The sequence below is a fragment of the Nelumbo nucifera genome, chromosome 1 (genome assembly GCF_055504915.1).
Source record: "Nelumbo nucifera cultivar China Antique chromosome 1, China Antique-T2T, whole genome shotgun sequence".
Lineage (NCBI taxonomy): Eukaryota > Viridiplantae > Streptophyta > Magnoliopsida > Proteales > Nelumbonaceae > Nelumbo > Nelumbo nucifera.
In genome coordinates this window covers 206,778,481-206,800,919 of record NC_142649.1, presented here as the reverse complement: position 1 = coordinate 206,800,919, position 22,439 = coordinate 206,778,481, and the positions used below count along the sequence as shown (strand labels likewise).

Below are 22,439 nucleotides of genomic sequence, written 5' to 3'. Positions count from 1 at the left end.
TTTCTGTCTCAAAACTGTGTGCAGATGGTTATTCTGTCTTCTTTAGTAATACGATTACTATTAAAAGAAATAACAGATTCATCACATACGGGGAACTGGAGAACGGTCTCTATGTTCTACATCCTTCTCTAGAAACTAACATAACCGAAATTACGTCGGTTGAAAACCCCAAGAAGAGAGCCCGTGATATAGTTAATCCCACGTGTCTGTGGCATTACCGACTTGGCCACATCGGTGTTGACCGAATCACAAGGTTGGTAAAGGATGGTCCTTTGGATTTTCTAGCTGTAGAAGATCTTCCCACCTGTGAGCCTTGCCTACAAGGCAAGATGACGAAACGGCCATTTAATGGAAAGCCTGAAAGATGTATAGGCACACTTGACCTAATACATACTGATGTATGTGGTCCCCTGAGTGTTAGGACACAAAATCAACACGTGTATTTCATCACCTTCACAGATGATTTTTCACGATATGGTTACGTGTACCTAATGAGACACAAGTCTGAATCCTTTGAAAAGTTCAAAGAGTTTAGACAAGAGGTCGAGAAACAGTTAGGGAGAGAAATTAAAGCCCTTCGATCCGATCGAGGTGGCGAATATCTCTCTGACAAATTCAGGGACTACTTAAAGGACAATGGGATAGTATCACAATTAGCTCCTCCTGCTACACCACAACTTAACGGTGTTTCAGAGAGGAGGAATAGGACCTTATTAGATATGGTCCGGTCGCTTCTCATACACTCAGAGTTACCCACATCCTTTTGGGGTTACGCATTAGAGACTGCGATTTACGTGCTGAATCGGGTTCCAACCAAATCGGTTCCGAATACTCCATATGAACTTTAGACCGGAAAGAAACCAAGTGTCAGACACTTGAAGATTTGGGGTTGTCCAGCACACGTTAAAAGAACGAGTGCAGACAAGTTGGAATCTAAGACCAGCCGTTGCCTATTTGTAGGCTACCCAAAAGGCTTTGTAGGTTACCTTTTCTATGACCCAAGTGAGCAGAAAGTGTTCTGCAGTCGAAATGCACAATTCTTGGAAACCGACTATATCCTGGACACCCATCGTTAGGAAGTTGTTCTTGATGAGGAGAGCTCAAAAGCAGTGGGAGATGTCCCACAAATTCCAGGTAGTGACCAACTTAGAAGATCCACTCGGGCATCCAGGCCACCAGTCCGTTATGGTTATGATCAGGATAGTTACCTGGTGGAAACCTTGACTAGTGAGGAGGATCCTGTGACTTACGCGGAAGCTATGTTGGACATAGATTCCCAGAAGTGGGTGGAGGTCATGAGGGCAGAGATAGACTCAATGGAGACCAATGGAGTCTGGACTCTAGTAGATCCGCCCTCCGGGGTAAAGGCAATCGGTTGCAAATGGATTTACAAGAGGAAGAAGGGCCCCGATGGTAAAGTTGAGACCTTCAAGGCTCGTCTGGTGGCGAAAGGGTACACTCAGAAAGAGGGCATCGATTATGAGGAAACCTTTTCGCCTGTGGCCATGCTTAAATCCATTAGGATCCTGCTAGCTGTAGCAGCATACCATGATTATGAGATTTGGCAGATGGATGTCAAAACTGCATTCCTGAATGGAGATCTTACTGAAGATATCTATATGCAGCAGCCGCAAGGCTTCATTGCTGTAGGTCAGGAAAACATGGTATGTAAACTTAACAGATCCATTTATGGGCTTAAGCAAGCTTCTAGAAGTTGGAACATCCGTTTTAACTCTGCTGTCAAATCGTTTGACTTCGAGCAGAATCCGGATGAACCCTGTGTCTACAGGAAGTACAGTGGGGATAAGGTTACCTTCTTGGTCCTGTATGTAGATGACATTCTACTCATTGGGAATGATGTAGGAATGTTAACTATGGTGAAAGTATGGCTTTCGCAGCAATTCTCCATGAAAGATCTTAGAGAAGCCTCCTATATACTGGGTCTTCGACTCTATAGAGATAGATCGAAGCGGATAATAGGATTATCCCAATCTGCTTACATTGACAAAATAGTCAAAAGATACAGCATGGAAAACTCCAAGAAAGGAAATGTTCCTTTCAGGCACGGAGTCACTCTCTCCAAGAAGATGTCTCCCAAGACTTCTGAGGAGATTGATGGCATGAAAGACATTCCTTATGCCTCAGCCGTAGGGAGCATCATGTATGCCATGCTGTGCACTCGTCCTGACATAGCTCAGGCAGTGAGTGTAGTAAGCAGATTTCAGGCCAACCCAGGGCAGGAGCATTGGACTGCTGTGAAAAACATACTTAAGTACCTTCGGAGGACAAAAGAGTTTTGTCTGGTGTTCGACGGTAGCTCACTACAGATCCAGGGGTTTACAGATGCCGATTTCCAGTCAGACCCAGATGATAGAAAGTCTACATCTGGATATATTTTCACGATAGGATCGTGTGTTGTTTGTTGGAAAAGCAACAAACAGGGGTCCACTGCAGACTCCACGACCGAGGCCGAATACATTGCCGCAAGTGAGGCTGCCAAAGAAGCTGTGTGGATGAAGAAGTTCGTTCACGAGTTAGGAGTTGTTCCGTCCAGCACATCACCCATCCCATTGTTGTGTGACAACAATGGAGCCATTGCTCAGGCTAAGGAGCCACGAGCCCACTCGAAGTCGAAGCACATCGAGAGGAAGTACCACGTACTGCGGGAGATTGTTGGTAGAGGGGACGTCCTGATTCAGAAGGTAGCGTCAGCGGAAAATGTAGCAGACCCATTGACAAAGCCACTATCATAGAAAGTGTTTGAGAAACACGTGGAAAGCATGGGACTCCGGCTAGTACCTGATTGGACCTAAGTGCAAGTGGGAGCTGTTAGACAGTTTTGTATGCCCTTAGCTTCAATCAGAATGATGTACTTTATGAGTTTATTGTAAATGAATAAAGATACATATTTGATTCATGTTCCCTTGGTATGTTTCTGTGTAATACCCTTAAACTGGACACTTAATGAGACTCGTGTTAGTTTAGAATGTTCACAGCCAGTGGGTCGGTCTGGGGAGACCTATCCTGACAAGGCTGACATTGTGGTGCCACCAAGTCGGTTGGGGTGGCCTGTCTCAGCTGCCAGGGTGAGACCCTGGGCACATACAGTGTAGGATTAATTGAATCTTTGAACTGGACCAGATTTCCAGTATTGCCCTGGACCTTGGAGATTGATGGGCAAAACTGGAAAGTTACACCCGACCCCTAGACTCGATTATGATACTGCACTAGGTGTCAGATTGGGCTGTCTTTGATGTACCAATCAGTGAGATCCTTAGTGGGGGTCAAAACCTGGGTATGTTGGGACAGTCCGAGAATTCATCTGAGTGGGTGATCATAGTGACATGATCAGCCCCTTTGTCGGACAAAGGTAATGATCGGGGATGCACTCTCACTGATGGAAACCAAGACTGCCGGCAGCCGATTTCAACCGTTGAGATTTGTTTTGCAAAATATATTTTATATAAGATATAAAAGTATATATGTATGGTTTCTAAATTCTTTGCAAGAAGGTTTTAATTCCCGGGATCCATATAAGTGGAGAGTGCAACACTGTTCCTTGCAGCCGAGGGAGAGGTCCTCTCTTGTCGGGCAGTGTATGATCATTATGGGCTGAGAGGTTAAGTGTAAGACCATTGAGGATAATGCCTGATGGGCTAATCTTGCATCTGCCCACAGTCCCTGGGTGTTACAAGGTGGCTTGGCCCAGGGACCACTTAGTGTAAGTGTTGGGCCCATAGAGCTCATTTGATGGGTTTCAGGGGGTACACTGTCTTCAGCAGTACATTCGACCAGGCCTTGTAACAAAGGCCGGACTGAACCCATGTGGCTGATGTGTAGATCAATGCTTGGGTCCCACGCCATACAAGGAAGCCCAACTGGGCAGCAATTTGGAAGGTTTTTGAGTACATAACCTTAATGGGCCTTAAGCCCATTTCGAACTGGGCTGATTTGCTCAGTCATTTAAAGGGGGCGAATTCTGAAGTGGGTCAGTTAAAAGGATTGGGCTTAGACCCTATCCACTCAGAGAGTCCAAGATCTAAATAAGATTTAGATCTGGAAACCTCCTAATTAGATTAGGAGACAGCTGATCTGATTTGCAGATAAGATAAGGATTATCCCTTATCACTAAGGGACTTCTAACCCAAATATGATTTGGATTAGCAACTCCTAATCTGATTAGGTGCTGATCCCTTTGAGATTATAAAAGGGGAAGGGGGCGGCAGCCTTTTACATCATCAACAACATTCTTCTCTTAAAGAAAGAGAGATTGAGAGATTTCTTGCATACTGCGAATTCTCTCCTGCCGCCACCTTCCTGCCATTGCCATTCCTTCAGTTCGATCTCCAGTTCTTGGGAGCAATCAAGATTGGATCTTGATTTCAATCTTTTGGGAAAAGATTGATTGGAGCTGTACTCACAAGCCGTCCAGTTGATTCTTGCGAAGGGTCAAGTTCTTTTGAAGAACATTGCTGATTCTACTCCATCCTTCACTGTGCCATCTTCAGTGGGAGCAGATTTTGGATCCTTCCTTGGGCGTGAACACCTCCATTGGGAGATAGTATTTCTCCGTATCAGGTATAATCCTCTCTCACTCCTTTTGGTTCAGATCTGGTTCAGTTTATGGTTCAAGATTGATCATTGAAAATATGATTTTCTAAATAGGGAATACGATTCCCAGTTGAAGGGAGAGATAAAATTTTTGAAATTCGCCCCTTATTCCGCAATCTTTGGGCGTCCATAGGATGGCTCTCTCATCCCTTCACTCAATACCCAAGAAGTATCATAGCTCTCCCAGATCTTTCACCTCAAACTTTTGATGAAGGAGCTGTTTAAGAGACTCGATCTCACTGTTATCATTCACTGTCACTACAATATCATCCACATATACAACAAGCAAAGTCAAGGAAGAGTCCACTCTTTTAATGAACAATGTATGGTTTGACTGAGCCTGTACATGGCCGAATTTTTCAAGGGCTTGTCTGAATCTATCAAACCAAGCTCTGGGGGACTGCTTTAGTTCATATAAGGCTTTATTCAACCAGCAAACCTTCTTACCTGTCTCTGCATCATAAAATCCAGGAGGTAATTGCATGTAGACTTCTTCCTGTAAATCTCCATTGAGGAAGGCATTTTTAACATCCATATGGAACAATGGCCAAGAATAATTGGCTGCAAGGGATAGCAGAACTCGAATAGTGGTAATCTTTGCTACTAGAGCAAAAGTCTCCAAGTAGTCTTTACAATAAGTCTATTTGCAACTAACCAGGCCTTATACCTTTCAATGGAACCATCAGCATTATGTTTCACAGTAAATACCCATCTACATCCAACCGGTTTCTTTCCTTTAGGCTAGTCAAATAGCTCTCAAGTATTATTCCTCAGAAGGGCATCCATTTCAACCTTCATTGCATCTTTCCACTCAGGAACTAACAAGGCTTCCTACACTATTCTAGGAATAGGAATATCAGCAATGGATGTGAGAAAGGACCTGTAAGAGGGGGACAGGTGATTATAGGATAGAAACTGGGAAATACAGTGAGTTGTGGATGTGGTGCAACGCCGTTTGCCTTTACGGACTGCAATGGGGAGGTCAAGGTCATCCAAAGGAGGTAAAATAGCAACAGTGGAAGGTATCTCAGGGGGACCTGGATTTGATAAAGGGACTGTGGTACCTGGATCTGGATCCATAGAAGGAACTGGGGCTGGCCTGGACTGCTGATGACTGAAATCAACCTGCCTCCACCGCCTGTGATAGACTCTCAAATCCTGACACCTTTGACAACCCTCCCCATTCGATCCCTCATCACTCAATGGAATAGGTAAAGGAACTTTTGATGAGTTAATCCCACTCTCACGAACCTAGCTCTGATACCATTTGATACATGACTTAGGAGAATTCACCCCTAAAAGCTATCTTCTAGAGGGAGGGAACCCAAGCACATATATACCCCACAACAACATCCCATTCTATTGGGATACCTCACATTAGCATCCCATACTACCAACATAAGACAATTGGATCATAACATCCCACCACGCTTCCGCAGTCCTGGCTCTCACATAGGATGGCTTTATGCTAGTCCACCTAGTCCCGACTGAACATTGCAATACCGACATTACCACTTGCGCCACATGATTGCAACTGGGAGGCATAGTGTAGGCTCTGATACCAAGTAGTCGATCAAGACTACAATCAACCTTGAATTTGAAAGCAAAAAGGAAAGATTTCAGAAGAAAAGAAGAAGAAGAAGCACACGAAGGGTTTTAGAAAAGAGAGAGAGGGTTGATTTTAATGATCTGCCTACCACTCTTAATATTTATATATGTTGACTAATTGTAAAAGGGCTGAATTGTCCTTATTGCTTACATGACAAATAAATTAATAATAAAGCTGAAATAACAAGATGTAACAACAAACTGAAATAACTACCAACCAACACTGACCTAACTAACAAAAAAAAATGCTATGCTGCCATACGAACACAATGGGGACCACAGCAGTGGGGTCCACATCAGTGTTCTTTACAATTTTATGTTTTTTGAATATTTTATTTTTCATTTCCTCTCTATTGTTTACTATCCATAGTTTGCATTCCGTAGAATATCTATTATAAATCATAACTCATAATAAAATTATATCCATTTCAAACACTTATTTTTCTGAATTTTGTACTAAAGAATCTAATAAAAACATCAACAAACAAATACTATTACAATGTAGGATTAATATATGTATTGAAATTGAATTAAGATTTGAGACTGAAAAGTTCTATGAAATTTTAAGGGATAGGAAAAAGATTGGGTTGTGCCCAACCTGAGCCTAGCCTAACCCGAAGTTGGCTCGACTTACAACCCTACTGCTATCCATTGTTATAAGTATGGTGAGAACTAGGCATTTAGATCTATGCTTCGGTTTGACCAAAGTTGGATATGGAGTCAAGAGTAAGTAGGGGTGTCAATGGATCGGTTTTGGATTGGACCCTCAATTTGGACAGATTGGATGGACCAACAAGACATTGAATTAGACCAGTGTAGACTTAATAGTCCAAAGTATTTATTGGATTGAATTGAGCCTGGTCCATCCGTAATGAATTTATATTGGATTGGGTTGGATTGAGCCAATATTTGGTCCATTAATCTAATGGACCGGGTTTGGTTTAGAATAAATCTAAATTAAAGCAAATTTGAACAGATTGGACAGTCCAAATATTGAATTGGACCAATCCAAAATATTCATTGGATTGAATTGGACTTGGTCCATTTGTAATGGGGATCGGATTGGACTTGGTCCAGTGCAATTGACACTCCTAAGTGACCAATCTTCTCAAATAAGGATGTATATTGGGCCCAAGGTTCAAAATACTGATACGATATGCATGGTCACATGGCACAATGCTTATGAGGATTTATAGTGGTGATTGTTGCCAAAAGTCTAATAAGATTGTGAATGAAAAGTAATAAGAACCATAATATTGATCATTACTAACGAAGGGAAGGTCTTTTTGGATTGTGAATGAAAAGTAAAATTGGAATTTGAACATAAAACCCTAATTGCCATTTAACAAAACTTGTGCATCACATTTAAGAGTAATAAGATTAATAAAATGTAATAAAAATAGAAAAATTAAGATAATAGAATTTAACACACATTTATCTAATAACAAGTAACCAAAAAATAGTTTGGGTTGGATTTGGTACCATTTGGCCCAATTAATAGTCATAAGGCTCCTGTCATAATTTCTTTTAACAACACTCGTGGATCGCATGGGGTTCAACTAGTTGGTATTAGTGCTGCAAGTCGGGCTGGGTTAGGTTGGGTTGAGGCCAACCCTAGCCCAATCCTAAGTTCTAAACACCCAACCCTAACACCCTAACCCTAACTAAGTTTCTTCAACCCTAACCCAGCCCAACCCAACCTTCTTCTCATCCACTAAAATCTCATAAAACTTCTCAATCTCATATCTGAATTCAACTTATATATGTTTATGTTTTTATAGTTCTTTTTTAGTACAAAATTTAGAAAAATAAGTGTTTGAAATGACTATAGTTTATTATGAGTTATGATTTATGATAGATCTTTTATGGGCTATAAGCTATGCGCGATAAACAGAAGAGAGGAAATGAAGAATAAAATATTCAAAAACATAAAATATGTTATTAAGGTTTTAGTGTTTCCGATTGGGATTAAGTGAAGTGATTATCTTAAAAGGAAGACATGATAGTATATGGTGAGGGTTATACAACTATTATGCATTTAAACAAATCAATGTATGATATATCATATATAACACATATTTATATATGACATGTACTATAAAGTTCGGTTCAAGTTGGGTCAGGTTGTCCAAGGGATCATGGATTGGATTGGTTTGTAATTTGTTAACTTTTCAATAGGTCTAAACCCCAATCCAAACCCAATGTAATTGAAATTCTTCAAATTGGGCAATCCGACTTGCAGCCTGAAGTACTATAGGATCTTTAGCATTACACTGTAATATAGAGGCCAATGTTTTCAGCCTGACTTGACTCAAATGATAGAACCTCGAGTCACCATGTGGCCTCTTTTTCGGGCCTGGTTTTTTTAAACCCAGAAATTGATCAAAAACTATTGACTTGGTTAAAACGCGTATGAATTGGGCAGTTCTATTGACCCATTCAACCAAATCACTTTACACATTACATAAAAACAGTTCAGACTCTTTATATACATACATACATACATACATACATATACATATACATGCATACATACTATATATATATATACAACTCTTACCCATCCAACCTAAATGGTTGAAATTGAACCACTGACCCGTGAGCAAAAATAAAAATAATTCATCCTCTACATCGGTTTTTAAAATAGTGATAGACATATTGCAATACCAATGGTCCAATTTATTTAAAACACTGATCGGTTTTGTGTATCGCATGTGTCAATAATTTGAACCATGATTTACAGTCCAAGTGTGAGATTTACAGTCCTTAGACCGTGTTAATTCCTGTATCATGGGATTGTTGTAGACTAAACACGTATTATTAGTAAAGTTAACATGGGATTAGATCTCTATAAGGTTAAGGTTGTTGATAACTTGATATAGCCTCATGAAATTAACCTTTTTACTGTAATATTGGAAACACAATTTCTGATTGATTTTTGATACAGATCAATCTCATCATCAAAATCACTTGATCTTATTACTACTAATTCATATATATTTTTTTTCTTAAAAGCATGCCAGGTATCTCTACTTCCAATAATCTCATCAATATGTTTTTAATTATCATGATTTATTTATAAAAAAGATTATCATGATTTATAGACCATAATTGTGGTTTACAAATGAAAAACCGTGTATCATCTCATGATAAAAAAGTAGAGGGAGTTCAATTGGGTATATAGGATGAGGCACTCAACGTCCACCAGTGGACACAAACCATCCATTCATTCACGATAAATCAGGAATATATTACAAACCGCTTCTGTACCCGGTATCCGCTTTCGATAAGTTTGAGCCAACCAAACAGATAACCAGAGAAGCAGATTTTTCATGGCACTCAGAATGTGGGCTTCTTCAACCGCCAATGCACTACGAATTTCTTGCACTGCCAAGGCTTCACTCTCTCCGGCCTTTTCTCTCTCTAGATGCTTCTCTACTGGTATTCTTTACTCCTCACCTTCTTCACTCCCCCCCTTCTCTCTCTCAGACACATACACAGACACAAAGGGGGCTACCTATCACTGTTGTGACAAAGCCAGCTTTCTTGGATTTTGATTTTCTGCTTTTCTTTCGGGTTAATTTTAAACTTCAAATGTTAGAGCATGAAATTTATAGATAAATTTGAAGACTGGATAGTTTTAGAATACGATGCTTGAATATATAACCTCCCTGGATCAAATTTTGTCATACATTTGCAGTTTTGGATGGATTGAAATATGCCTCATCACATGAATGGGTGAAGCATGAAGGCTCAGTGGCAACAATTGGCATCACTGACCATGCTCAGGTTGTTATTTTCTCAAAACCCCAGTTTTCATTCTTCTTCTCTTCTGCAATTATGCTTTTCTGAGTTGTTATTATTTACTTGGTTGGTCTGAGTTGCATCAGAGAAAGGAAATTGGTGATTGGTGGCTATATATTATATTCTAGCAACTGATTGGAACATGGGGTTTCATCAAAAAGCGAATTAAATGATGTTCCTGCGTTTCTTCAATCCTGTTTAATTTATCAGACTGGTTAGTTAGAATTTAGAAACTCCTGTCTTCAATTGTATATAAGAACTTTGTTTCCTGCCATTAACATGGGCCCTGTTTAAGCTCTGGATGAGGCAGGAGGGAGGTTAAGATTTATTGGTTACTCTGGGATTTGGGCTTTACTTTAATTTAAATGCCCATTGAACGGTAGAGATCAACTTAGAAATGTATTGCTTGTATGAGGTAGGGACTAGGGACCATTGAGCTAGATGGAGCCTTGGAGTCTAGTCCATCATTTGCAACTGCCCACCTTATCCAGTACCTCCAGGCTCCAAGGCTTTTGAGCCACATTTTAGAACTCCACTCCGGTTCACAAGCACACAAATATCCGGGTCCCACACATTGTTCCTTGTAGAAAGTATCGGCATCAGATTGACCTGGAGTCTAGAGACTAGACACGAAGGGTTTAAATTTGCCAGGTGGCAGGAGGAAAGGTAGGTCCTTTCAGTTTCATATCCTAATAATCTTGCCACGTAGAGGATTTGTGGGTTTATTTAGACTTCTTTACCAAACTGTTCACCTAGGACAATGGCTCCCATGAAGGAAAAGGTTTCATCATTAGTCGGGATGCAAATTTGTTTGAACTAAAAACAATGAATTGACCTAGTCCATATCAATTGTTGTTTCATTTCTGAAGATTGGAACCTCTGCAGGACCATCTTGGAGAGGTTGTATTTGTGGAGCTGCCAGAACCTGGTGGCTCAGTGTCTAAAGGTGGCAGCTTTGGAGCTGTGGAAAGTGTAAAGGCAACTAGTGATGTTAATTCCCCCATTTCAGGCGAGATTGTTGAAGTGAATTCAAAGCTCAGTGAAACCCCTGGTTTGGTAAATTCCATCACTCAAGACTTAAGTTCCAGTCTCTTTTCTTTGGCACTGGACTCATCACATGTTGTAATTGTAGATCAATTCCAGCCCATATGAAGATGGATGGATGATCAAGGTGAAGCCCAGTAGCCCCTCAGAACTGGAATCTTTAATGGGACCAAAGGAGTACACGAAATTCTGCGAGGAAGAAGATGCTGCCCATTAGAACTGGAATGCGTCTGTGTTCTCTAGGACCAATTGGTTGTGGCCCTGTTCTCATGAAGAAGAAGAATTTAGCCACTTTATGTTGCTCTTATGCTTACTACGTGTTTTCCTGTTGGTTATGGAGGACTACAGGCAGCAATCAGTTAACACTGTTCTTCCCCTCCCCATTCTGTTCTGTGTCCTTTTTACTAGTTCTGAAATCTTCATGTAATTAAAACCATCGTCCTCTTCCTTCTGTTCCATCTTTTCAATCATTCAGTGCTTCTCATTTTACATTCTCTTGTTTAACTAGTTTGGATTTGTATCTCTCCCCAATTTCTGAGCTAAGATTAAACTGCAGCCTAGTAGGAAACATGGGTAACTTTCCATATCAACCATAAGCACTTGAACTAGAAGTTTTAAAAACCTAGTGAACAATTGAACATCTCCATCTTTGCGATTAAAGTGTTATCAGTCATCATCTAAACTAAGGATTCCCCATTAACTCTGTCTTATATTCTTGATATACATCACATGCTATCAGCAATATCTCATGTTGTAGCTAGTATTGAATCATAGAAGCATCCCAAACACTTTTAAAAGGATGATGCCTTCTCAATAAACAGTCATGGATAAAGAAATCCAATCCAGAGAAGACCGGAATAATGACATTGGTTTACATCATACATGTATACCCACATGGATATAAGTAGTCAGAATGATGTAATATACTGCAGAAGCAGCATCTGTTTTTTTTTTTTAATATTTATTTCTTTTAAATTTCATAAGCATCTACACATCTAGGGAACGTAATGCTTTTACTCAGGTTTCTAAGAAGCAAGAGCAAAAAATAGGCAGTTATTGATGAATGCCTTTGCTTTCTGCATCTATCATTTTACATTTTTGGGAAATTGTCTAAAACTCACTATGAGTTTTCAGCATTTCTCTTAAACTTACCACAACTTTTCAAAATTTCTAAAAGTCACCATGTCACTAATTTTACATTAAACAGACTAACGGGTGTTAATATATTACCATTTTAACATTCATAAAAAAATATAAAATAAATTAACAGGTGTTAATATATTATCATTTTAATATTTAAACATGAAAAGAGAAAAAATTTAAAAAATATTTTCAAATATAAAATACATAAAAACATAGAAATTACAAAAAAAATTATAGAAATTGCAAACAAAATAAAAAATACTTTCAAATTATAGAAACTATAGAAATTAAAAAACAAAATCAGAAAATAAAAATTGTAGAAAAAACACCAAAAATTATAGAAAAACACAGAAATTGTAAATAAATAACAAAAATACAGGAAAAATTTATAGATTGTAGAAAATAGAAAAATGTAAAAAAATAGAAGTTATAAAAAACACTGGAAATTATAACAAAACATTAACGGTGCATTAACAATTCAAGGGTAATTTGGTCATGAAAATTATTATTTATGCTGACATGGACACCTCTGTTAAGAAGCATTAACGGAAGGTGAGTTTTAGAAAATAAAAAACTTACTGACATGGTGAGTTTTAGAGAAGTGTTGAAAACTCATAGTGAGTTTTAGACAATTTCCCTACATTTTTTTTTATAATCAGTAAAATTATTAATGATCTATGTTGATAAAAAGGAAAAGCATCATATTCAGGGTCTTAGGTTAAATACTTAAATTATCAAATGGTCATATTTCTCTATTAAAAAATCACCATAACTTCATGTCACAACCATATTTAAAAAGGCAACTTTATTATAAAGCGAAAATTGAGCACCAAGAGGTCCAAGATGTGCTTTTGTATTTCGTTCAATCCCTGCTCACATAGTTGCCGATGAAATCTTTCTAATTCTTGCTAGGCAGTTGTCAATGGGCCTTGTATGAGGTAAGTACCTCAATGGGCTGTCTGGATTGAGCCGTTCAAGCCTGCACACGAGTAATGTACAATAAGATACTTAGGGTCTGTTTGGTTTCCAGTCAGAATTGGAATGGTCTATGCCCATAGTTTGTTTGGTTCAGACAGGAATTAAAATTGGAATTGGAATCAGCTGGAATGGAATTTCATTCCAAAGGGAGAGATTGCCATTCCACTCGCAGACAATTAAATTGAAAATATGGTGATGAATTCGATATTGAGCTTCTTTGTGTTCTCTTATTAATCAAGATCATGCCAATTTTTTTTGTTCTTTTTCTATTTGCTAGACTAGTCCAGAAAAATAAAGAAGTAAGAAATACAAAGCAGGGTAACTCACCTATAATTAAGAAGAAAATGGTGGAGGAAAATAGAGATCTCTAGCTTGGCAAGATCATTTCCAGGACACAACCTGCTTCCTGCTCCGAAGGGAATGTAGGTTCCTGCTTTGGGTGTGAATCCCTGAACATAGTTTCAGCAATAATATATATTAGATAGCTAGGGTTGAAAGTGGAGTACTCTCGCCTTGAAGTGCTTAATCTGCATCAGACTTTGGCCCTCAAGCCACCCTTTACAGGTAACAGTACAATCATAAGCATAAGAAATAACATTCCTACAACATTATATGCATACTGTGTCCACAGGTTTGCTTATTTACACAACATCATGAAGGATTAAATTCCTTCGGATCAGAGTAAAAATATAATCTTACTTACATCCCATCTAGAAGGATTAAATTCCTTTGGATCAGAGTAGATTTCAGAATCCATGTGAACACTCCTGAACCAAACCAGAACTTTCCATCCCTTTGGTATGGTGTAACCTGGGAAATAAACCATTTTATTTCAACAAATCGAGAGAGAGAGAGAGAGAGAGAGAGAGAGAGAGAGAGAGAGAGAGAGAGAGAGAGAGAGAGTTCACCTAGGAGGAAAGCAAATGGAAGAAGTAGAAGATAGAGAAGAGAAACTGACCATTGACATTAACATCCTTTCTTGCTTCTCGGAAAACTACCGATGATATATTAATGAGGCGAAGTGTTTCATCAATCACCTTCAAGAGCAGAACATTTTTGTAATCATTTGTAGTTCAAATATCTGCTCAATTCTACTGGACATTAAAGATGCTTAAAATTCAGGTGAAGGAGAACATACTTTGGAAAGATAGTCCATTTGTCTAATTTCCTTGAGCGTCAATCCTTTCTGTGTGGGTGGCCTTTTCCTTATGATCTCCTCTTGCTCTGCCTAAAACATGTTCGGAATGGCTACAATTAGCACAAGGAATCTCATTTTGAAATTTGCAAAAAGTAGTGATGGGCTAGTCTATTTCACTGAGTTCTAGCTCTAAGTGACAGTACATGTAAACCTCTGAAAAGGAATAACTGAAAAAACAAGGAGCAGAGGCATATTAGACTGGCTGGGTTCTCTGATTTCACCTTTGCTTTTTGGTGGATTTCTGGATGATTCTGTAGTAATACAGTTGCCCACATTGTAATGTGGCCTGAAGATTCATGGCCAGCATTCAAGTACATGACTAAGATATCAATAATCTCCTCATCAGTCAACATTTTACCATTCTCATATTTGACATCCAACAGAGCATCCATCATATCTTTCTTCGTCGGGGGTGGACAGTTCGCCCTCCTCTGCCTTCTAGCATTCACAGCAGATTGAAGAATTGCTACCAGTTTCTTTCGAGCCTGAAACCATGAAAACCCAATTCAAGTTTGCTAAGAGAGGGGAAGAAGTAAAACAAGAAAGCAAGTTATTACTCCATGGTTAGCAAGGTCTCACCTTGAGTGCTTTATGGTAAGCAAATCCTGGGAGATTAATGGCCATTGCTCTAACTCCATAATTCAGAGCTGTGTATTCCTTCTCCAGACCTTCCATCATCTGTTCACTCTCAGTGCTAAGAAAAATGTGCACAATTATCCTGAAAGTAAGCCTCCTGATCTCAGTTAAGAACTCAATTTGCCCCATACCAACCCATTTGTCTAAGGTGGATTTAACACAGTCCTCAATGAACTCGATATACACACTTAACGCTTCATGACCATTGACTGGAGCAGCTGTAAGACGTCTCAGACGCTTGTGTTCATCATCAACAGTGCCAAGAAATGATTTCCTTCCAATCAGTTTATAAGTGGATTTAGGCCAACCAGGTATAAATGCTTCATCATCCATTAGAGCTTGCCTGCATGGTTCGGGTAGTGTAAGCATAATACTTGGGCTTCCAAACATGAAGGCCTTGTATACTCCAGTTCGACCATATCTGCGTTTCAGATCAAAGGATGTTGCAGGTTACAAAGTGATCACAAGAAAAAAAATGGCAAACAGGTAATCAATCATCTTACTACTACACCACTTTTGGGGTCTTGACTTGAAGAAACAATTTCAATACAGAAGAGTTGCAGAGGGCAAGAAGGCTTGGTATGTCCAGATGATGGGCCCAGCCCATTGGCTAATTAATTCTTCTTAATTGGGCTTGAGAAAATGGATGAATTACAGGCCCATAAAAGTTCACTCGGTTGACTGATACTGTGATATAGAGAAGAAGTGAAGAAGAACCAGGAGATCTGATGGTATTATTTTCTATGGGTGGGCCTGGGCCATCTGGAATCCATCTTATGATGCTTCCAGGGAATAAATGACAGCCCACCCGCTAAAGGGATGTCCAGTAGAAAACCATACCGGGAGAAATAACATATAACTAGTGGGTCCCAAATTTCGAGTTCGTCCGGCTGTGCAAAATGACAAGACAATGGTCGATAAAACCCAAAAGGCAGCTAAATGGTGGTCCATAGATAATTCCTATGACTCGGTCCACGTGGACTGCTTTCTCTCCTTTAAAACTCACCCCAAAATCCCCTTTCTAATTTTCTTTTTTTTTTTTTGAATTTTTAATTCCACATAATACCCACATTCAACTACTCACATTTCAGACTTTCCCACCCCATTTAAAAGTTTTACTATAATCTCTCTCTCTCTCTCTTTGAAGTGGACGAAAGGAAACTCACCCTATATATATATCTAAATTCTATTAGATAATAAATAACTTAGATATAGAAAGTATAAACTACTAAAATTAGCTAATCATTGATTAAATTAAATTACAAAGGTGATTGTAATGAGTAAATTTCTTAATTACTCAGATTGAGCCATCACAGTTAATGTACTAGATATATAAATTTGCTTAACTTAAAGTGAACCAATAAAATTTAAATTAGAAAATTACTTAAATGACTAAATTAGTAAATTACTTAATTTACTTAAATTATTGAATTAGAAAATTACTTCAATTACAGAACAAAAAATTAGTGAACTTAAAATTGCTCATTTAGAAAGGTTAGTTAACAATAAAACTAATAATTACTTAAACTACTAGAAACTGGTATATTAGTAAAATGTTAATGATTAGTAAAATTTATGGTAAATAGTACATTATTAAATCTGTAAATTAGAACATTAATTAATTAATAAAGTTACCATAAATGAAAACTAGTAAACTAATAATGTTATCATAAATTACTTAAATTACTAGAATAGAAATAGAAAGTTAGTGAGATTATTTAATAACTTACAAATAAAGTTACTATTTAAAGTAAATAAATAAATTTAGTAAATTAGAAAATTGGTTATTCCAATTGGAATAAACCTCAATTAGAAATGTTATATGTTGATGTTCTTTCACTCTACATAGAGTAGAGTGAAAGTTGTTACAGAAGGGGTTATTTGGGACAAAGGCTATGTTTGGTTTGAAGGAAAAAGTAGGGAAAGGAAGGGAAACGTAAGGAAACCTATACAAGGCTTGTTTCCCTACATTTCTCTTCTTTTCCCTACTTTTTCCTTCAAGCTAAACACAGCAGAAGTGAAAGGCATAAAAAACAAAGAACTGACAGAGTATCAGCCCTTGTGGACAAGGCTACCTGCCACAAATGATGAACAGCTAGGGTTGTCAATGGGTTAGGCCTATTCAATAGAACCAAACTGACTTAACTGATTATGTGGTCGGATTTGTGGTTTTGTCTGTTATAATAATTGGGTTGGGATTAGTTTCTGCTTTTTCAAATTAATTCAGATCCAAAACAATTATATAATTAATACTATATAAAGTCCTAGTGTTCTTTTTTCGTTATACTTTGTCTAAAAAGATAGTTTGATTAAAAACATTTTTTATTAATATATAAACTAGCAGGGACCCGTGCGATGCATGAGAAAATGAAATGCAATTTTTGATAAATTATTGTAATTTATTTAGGTTTATATTATCTGATTATTTGAAGTAATTATCATCCTAAGTTCTACTAATTTTTTGAATTTAATGGTTATTTTTACAAAGTTATACTAACTTCATCTATTTTATCATATTTTATGGAAATTAGTCCCTAAGTTCTACTAATTTCTGGTAATTTCTATTATATAATAATTTATGATAATTCTTGGTAAATATAATATTTTATGGAAATTAGTGGTTATTTTTGGCTAAGCTCTACTAATTTCTGGTAATTTCTATTATACTAATTTATAAGAATTCTTGGTCAATATATACTTATTATATGATAGTTTATTGGTCAATTAATGGAGACTAGTTCTATTATATAATTTCTACTAATTTCTGGTAATTTCTATTAAATACTAATTTCTTGGTAAATATATACTAATGTATTATATTTACTATATCATAGTTTATTGGTAAATCATAGTAATTTATCGATTTTATGGTATTTAGTGGCAATTTTTGGAGATATCTACTAATTTATGATAATCTTTGGCAAATTATTTTAATGTATTTAGGATTATATTATTTGATAATTTCAAGTAATTATCATCCTAAAGTCTACTAATTTGTGATAATTTCTTTTGATTTATTTTTAGTAAATTTTTTTATAAATATTGGTAATTTATGTCTAATAATGGTAATTTCTTTTAATTTATATTTGATAATTTTTATAATTATTTGACAATTGTTATTGTTACATTATTTGACAATTTTAGGTATAATAGTTATCAAAATTCAAAAAAATATTCAAATAGCAATATTTTTAACTTACAATGTGTAACAATCTTTAAAGCACAAAATCTATAAATGTAAACCAAAGCAATTCAAGGTTCAAAGTATAAACACATATTGGCTTGTATCGGCTGATACGTGTCATGTCGGTGGCTTCCTAATACGCCCCTACAGGGATTGTATCGGGTCAGCCGCTGTTTCAGAGGGTAGCTAGGCCTTAAATCGACCCCTCTGAATTGATTTTGGAAAAAATAAGTAAAACATAAAAAAAACACCGGCACAGGGCATATCGACCCATGGTGATATTTAGAACCTTGAAGCAATTCATTAAGCTAAATGCAAATATCATTTTTAACTAACATCGTGTAACAATCTTTAAAGCACAAAACCCAAAAATTTAAATCAAAGAAATTCAATAAGCAAAAAGACAAACATTATTTTTGCTGATTTTTGTTAACATTATTTATTAAATATTTAATTATTAACAACCTTTATCAATAATAGTAAGTAATTATAATATTTTATTAAATAATCAGTAATGATAGTTTTAATAATATCATTTTTTTATTTTTAATATAACAGTAATTATTAAATTTATGAATATGATTTCTTAACAATATTCATTAAATTAATAATTACCAAAATTAAATTAAATTAATAGTATTTATCAGTAATAGTCAGTAATTGTAATATTTTATTAAATAATCAATAACAATACTTTTAATATAACAATAATTACTAAATTTATTAACATTATTTATAATTTTAATTTAAAGTAAAATTAAAGTAAATATCTATTTATTAACAATATTTATAATAACAGTAATTATTAATTATAATCACTACTTATATATTTATTAAATTACTGTAATAATCAGTAATTATTAAAACCGGCTTACTAAATTTATTAACAGTATTTATTAATAACACTATTTATAATTTTAATTTAAAGTAAATATCTATTTATTAATAATATTTATAATAACGGAAATTATTAATTATAATCACTAATTATATATTTATTAAATTACTGTAATGAATAGTAATTATTAAAACTGGGTTTAAATAAATAAATAACAGTATTATAATCGGTAATGTTAGTAATTAAATTACTGCCATTTGGACCACCATTTCTTTTTAATATATATATAAAGATAACTTAATAATTACTATCATTTTTATTAAAAATAAAATTTTAAATCATTATTATCATAAATAATTATAGATGTTAAGTATAATCGGATTTAATGGCGTCAATGTCCATATCATTATGGAATTGGAAGCAATTAATATTAATAATAGACCCGATTAACAATTCTATAAACGAGTAACAGCTTGAACATGTTTTAAAAGCTTTTGGCGCATTAATCAAGTACATATTTGACAGACTCTGATAAAAGTTGAAAGAAAACTAGAGCACTAATTTTTTAGTTATTATTTTTTTAAGTTTAAAATAATAATAATAAACTTAAGGCCTAAAAGCACGTGGCAAACATGCAGGGGAATGAGTCAGCAGATCCACCCATGTGTTAGGTGGGGTGTTTTTTTCTCCGTTTCTTCTTCTAGCATGACCATGATTTTTAAAATCGAACCGGTGGCCGAACTGGTTAGGGTTTTTGTTACCGGTTTAAACGGTCCGAAAATTAAAAATCATTCGATTGGTGGGGTGTTCAACCTGATAGTCAGCAGATCCACCCATGTGTTAGGTGGGGTGTTCAACCTGAGTATTATACTTAAAAATTAAAAAAATTGAAAAACAGTCAAAACCATGGTTTTAGGGAAAAGAACCAACCGGTCAGACCCAATTTTTCAATTTTAGGGAAAAAAAAAGGGTTTTAATTTTTTCAGTCATTCTGAAACAGTTTCAGAATTCAGAATTCAGAATTCTTAGAGCAGTACATTGGGATTGGAAACATCTCACACTTCTCTATGTTTTTATTTATTTTATTTATAGGGAAATGTTTTTTATGCATGACTCTCAAGTGTCTCGATCGCTAGTTATATACAGACATTGCATTGGGAGTATCTCTCATGTTTTTATCACAGGGAATGCTCACACCCACCTCACAGCATATATCAGTCGTGCATTTAAAACACAGGAGTTCACATCAGCCCCAAATAAGGAGTGTCTCGATCACAACGTCATATAGTACATCTTAGCTATGTATTGAGAATATCTCCGATGATAGTACATGAAATAATGAGCAATTATCAGGAGATGGTCCCAATACACATCTGAGATGAGATGTGATGTGGGACATTGTGGGGCGCTTTCCTAATGTAATTGAGGTGGTGTTTGACATTGATGCCGTTGCTTAGAAAATGGTGACACATTTTCAGTGCCATGTTAAAAATATTAGTGCTTCAGAAAACACGGTAAAAATTTGGAATCATTTTTTTTTATAAAAAAACAGTATTTTAAACCATGTCTTAGAAATTGAGAAGGTAAAATAATATTAAATTCTACGTTTTCTCAATTTAAAGTTCATTGCATTCAACGAGGATATGATGTGGACTTTCTATAATAAATACTAATATTGAAAACAGATGCAATACACTGGTACCAAATAGAAGATGTTGTTGTTGGCCCCAAAAAAATCCTACTTAATAACAACGTTTCAAACAAAAAAAAAACACTATTTTCTAAAAATAGGTGCTTCGACTCGCACATATATAGCACCATTTTCTAAGCAGCATCGATGCCGGGCATATAGTGAAACTTTATGTAAAATCGGTGTATCAGGATCTATTCTTCACACATGAGTGTTTTACATGCACATCATATTTGGGAATATTTTCCGTGAATAATAAATTGTAAGTACAGAAAATGTTCCCAATGCACAATAGGATGCGCGCGTGTAAGATCGATTTGAGGCGCTGTGTGAAGAGCAGATCCGGTCTCAATTTCGTTGGAGGAGGAAATCGGGTTTGCTGTTGCATGAACAATCATATTTAGTGTCACATCATAATGTGCCGGTACCAATTATCAAAACAGTGAACACTGTCATTTGCTGTGGTGAATATGAATCCCATCCCAAAAGCCCAAACTAAACGCAGAGAAAATTTTTGACGGAAGGAAAGAGAATGTTTCAACAAAAATGACGAGAACCGGCGGACGTATCTCTGAAGAAGAAGAAGAATAGTGTATGATGTCTCAGTCTGCTCCCAACAAACGCTCCCAATACTGTTCTAACAGGCCACTGTAGCCGCACATTGAAAATATCTTGTTACTGTAATGGCTTGTTGGACAGCGTTGGGAGCGTTTATTGTAGATCCGTACTAATCCACTATCCCTTGCTTAAAATTAGGATTCTCTTTACAAACTAAAAAGAGAAAGAGAGAGAGATAACCTGTTAACAAAGCTGGAGATGAAAGAATCAGGATCGTCGTACTTGAAAGCTCTGAGGAAAGACCACGTATTCCCAATCAAAGGCCAACCCAGGTCGCCCGGAGGGAGGGAGAATCGCTTTTCACCCAGTTTACGCTCATACAACCAACCATTTGCTCTCCGGAGCAATCCATAGAAAGCAAAAAACCCGGCCAAGACGGACACGAAGGCCACCCACAACGATCCCAGTTCCATTATAACACTCTCTGTTTTGCACTTCTGGCCGAGGCTTTTGAGTTTGAACTCTCTGTCGGTCTAGGTTTCCAGCACGCAACTATATATAATAGAGAGAGAGTTGAAAAAAGATAAAAATTGTAATCTGAAGATACTGTTATAGGATTCAACACCTGTTATAGGATTCTCTCTTGCTTGTCACTACTTGTTATAGGATTTAACACCCTTCAGCCTCTGCATCTCTCTCTCTCTCTGGCTAACGTCGTCATTGAAGTGACTGAACAGGGTCCCTCTAGACCCCGCAATAAGACACCTTTGTTAATAAGTACAAGTAAAACTGTAAAAGTGAAATTCTCGTGGGGCCAAACAGAACCTAATCCAATCCTAGAATCCAACCCGAAAAGTGGGGATGTATTGCAGATTGTATATTACGGTTGGAAAATGGAAAAGTTGGGTTGGTCTAGCCTTTTTAGTGTCTCTTTGTACAAGTGGTATGACTTGTAGATTTGATAAGAAATTAAGATTGTTTCCAATTAATCCGGTTTCACCAATGGGTTGGGTTGGGTTGGGTTAGGTGTGAGGATGTGTTAGGGTTGAGGCTTATTGACATTTCTTATTAGCCTCTAGCTAGATCTCTTGTTTTATGCAAGGAATAATTCCCACTTTTGTTAAACTCCATTTTATAACATGTAAAT

The 22,439-nt window shown here is 36.6% G+C and overlaps 2 protein-coding genes across 2 annotated transcripts; one reads left to right on the top strand and one right to left on the bottom strand.

Moving 5' to 3' along the window:
* Positions 1–9,431: 9,431 nt before the first annotated feature.
* On the top strand, positions 9,432–11,558 carry LOC104610395 (glycine cleavage system H protein, mitochondrial). Its single transcript, XM_010276983.2, has 4 exons — positions 9,432–9,660; positions 9,920–10,008; positions 10,909–11,079; positions 11,156–11,558. The coding sequence occupies exons 1-4, from the start codon at positions 9,552–9,554 to the stop codon at positions 11,282–11,284; spliced, it is 498 nt and encodes a 165-aa protein (XP_010275285.1). The 5' UTR covers positions 9,432–9,551; the 3' UTR covers positions 11,285–11,558.
* Positions 11,559–12,928: 1,370 nt separating this feature from the next.
* Positions 12,929–22,023, bottom strand: LOC104610396 (ent-kaurenoic acid oxidase 2-like). Its single transcript, XM_010276984.3, has 8 exons — positions 21,533–22,023; positions 14,966–15,443; positions 14,608–14,871; positions 14,327–14,416; positions 14,147–14,225; positions 13,892–13,998; positions 13,516–13,637; positions 12,929–13,189 (listed from the first exon to the last, which is right to left on the bottom strand). Exons 1-8 carry the CDS (start codon positions 21,763–21,765, stop codon positions 13,084–13,086), a joined length of 1,479 nt encoding a protein of 492 aa, XP_010275286.1. The 5' UTR covers positions 21,766–22,023; the 3' UTR covers positions 12,929–13,083.
* Positions 22,024–22,439: the final 416 nt, after the last annotated feature.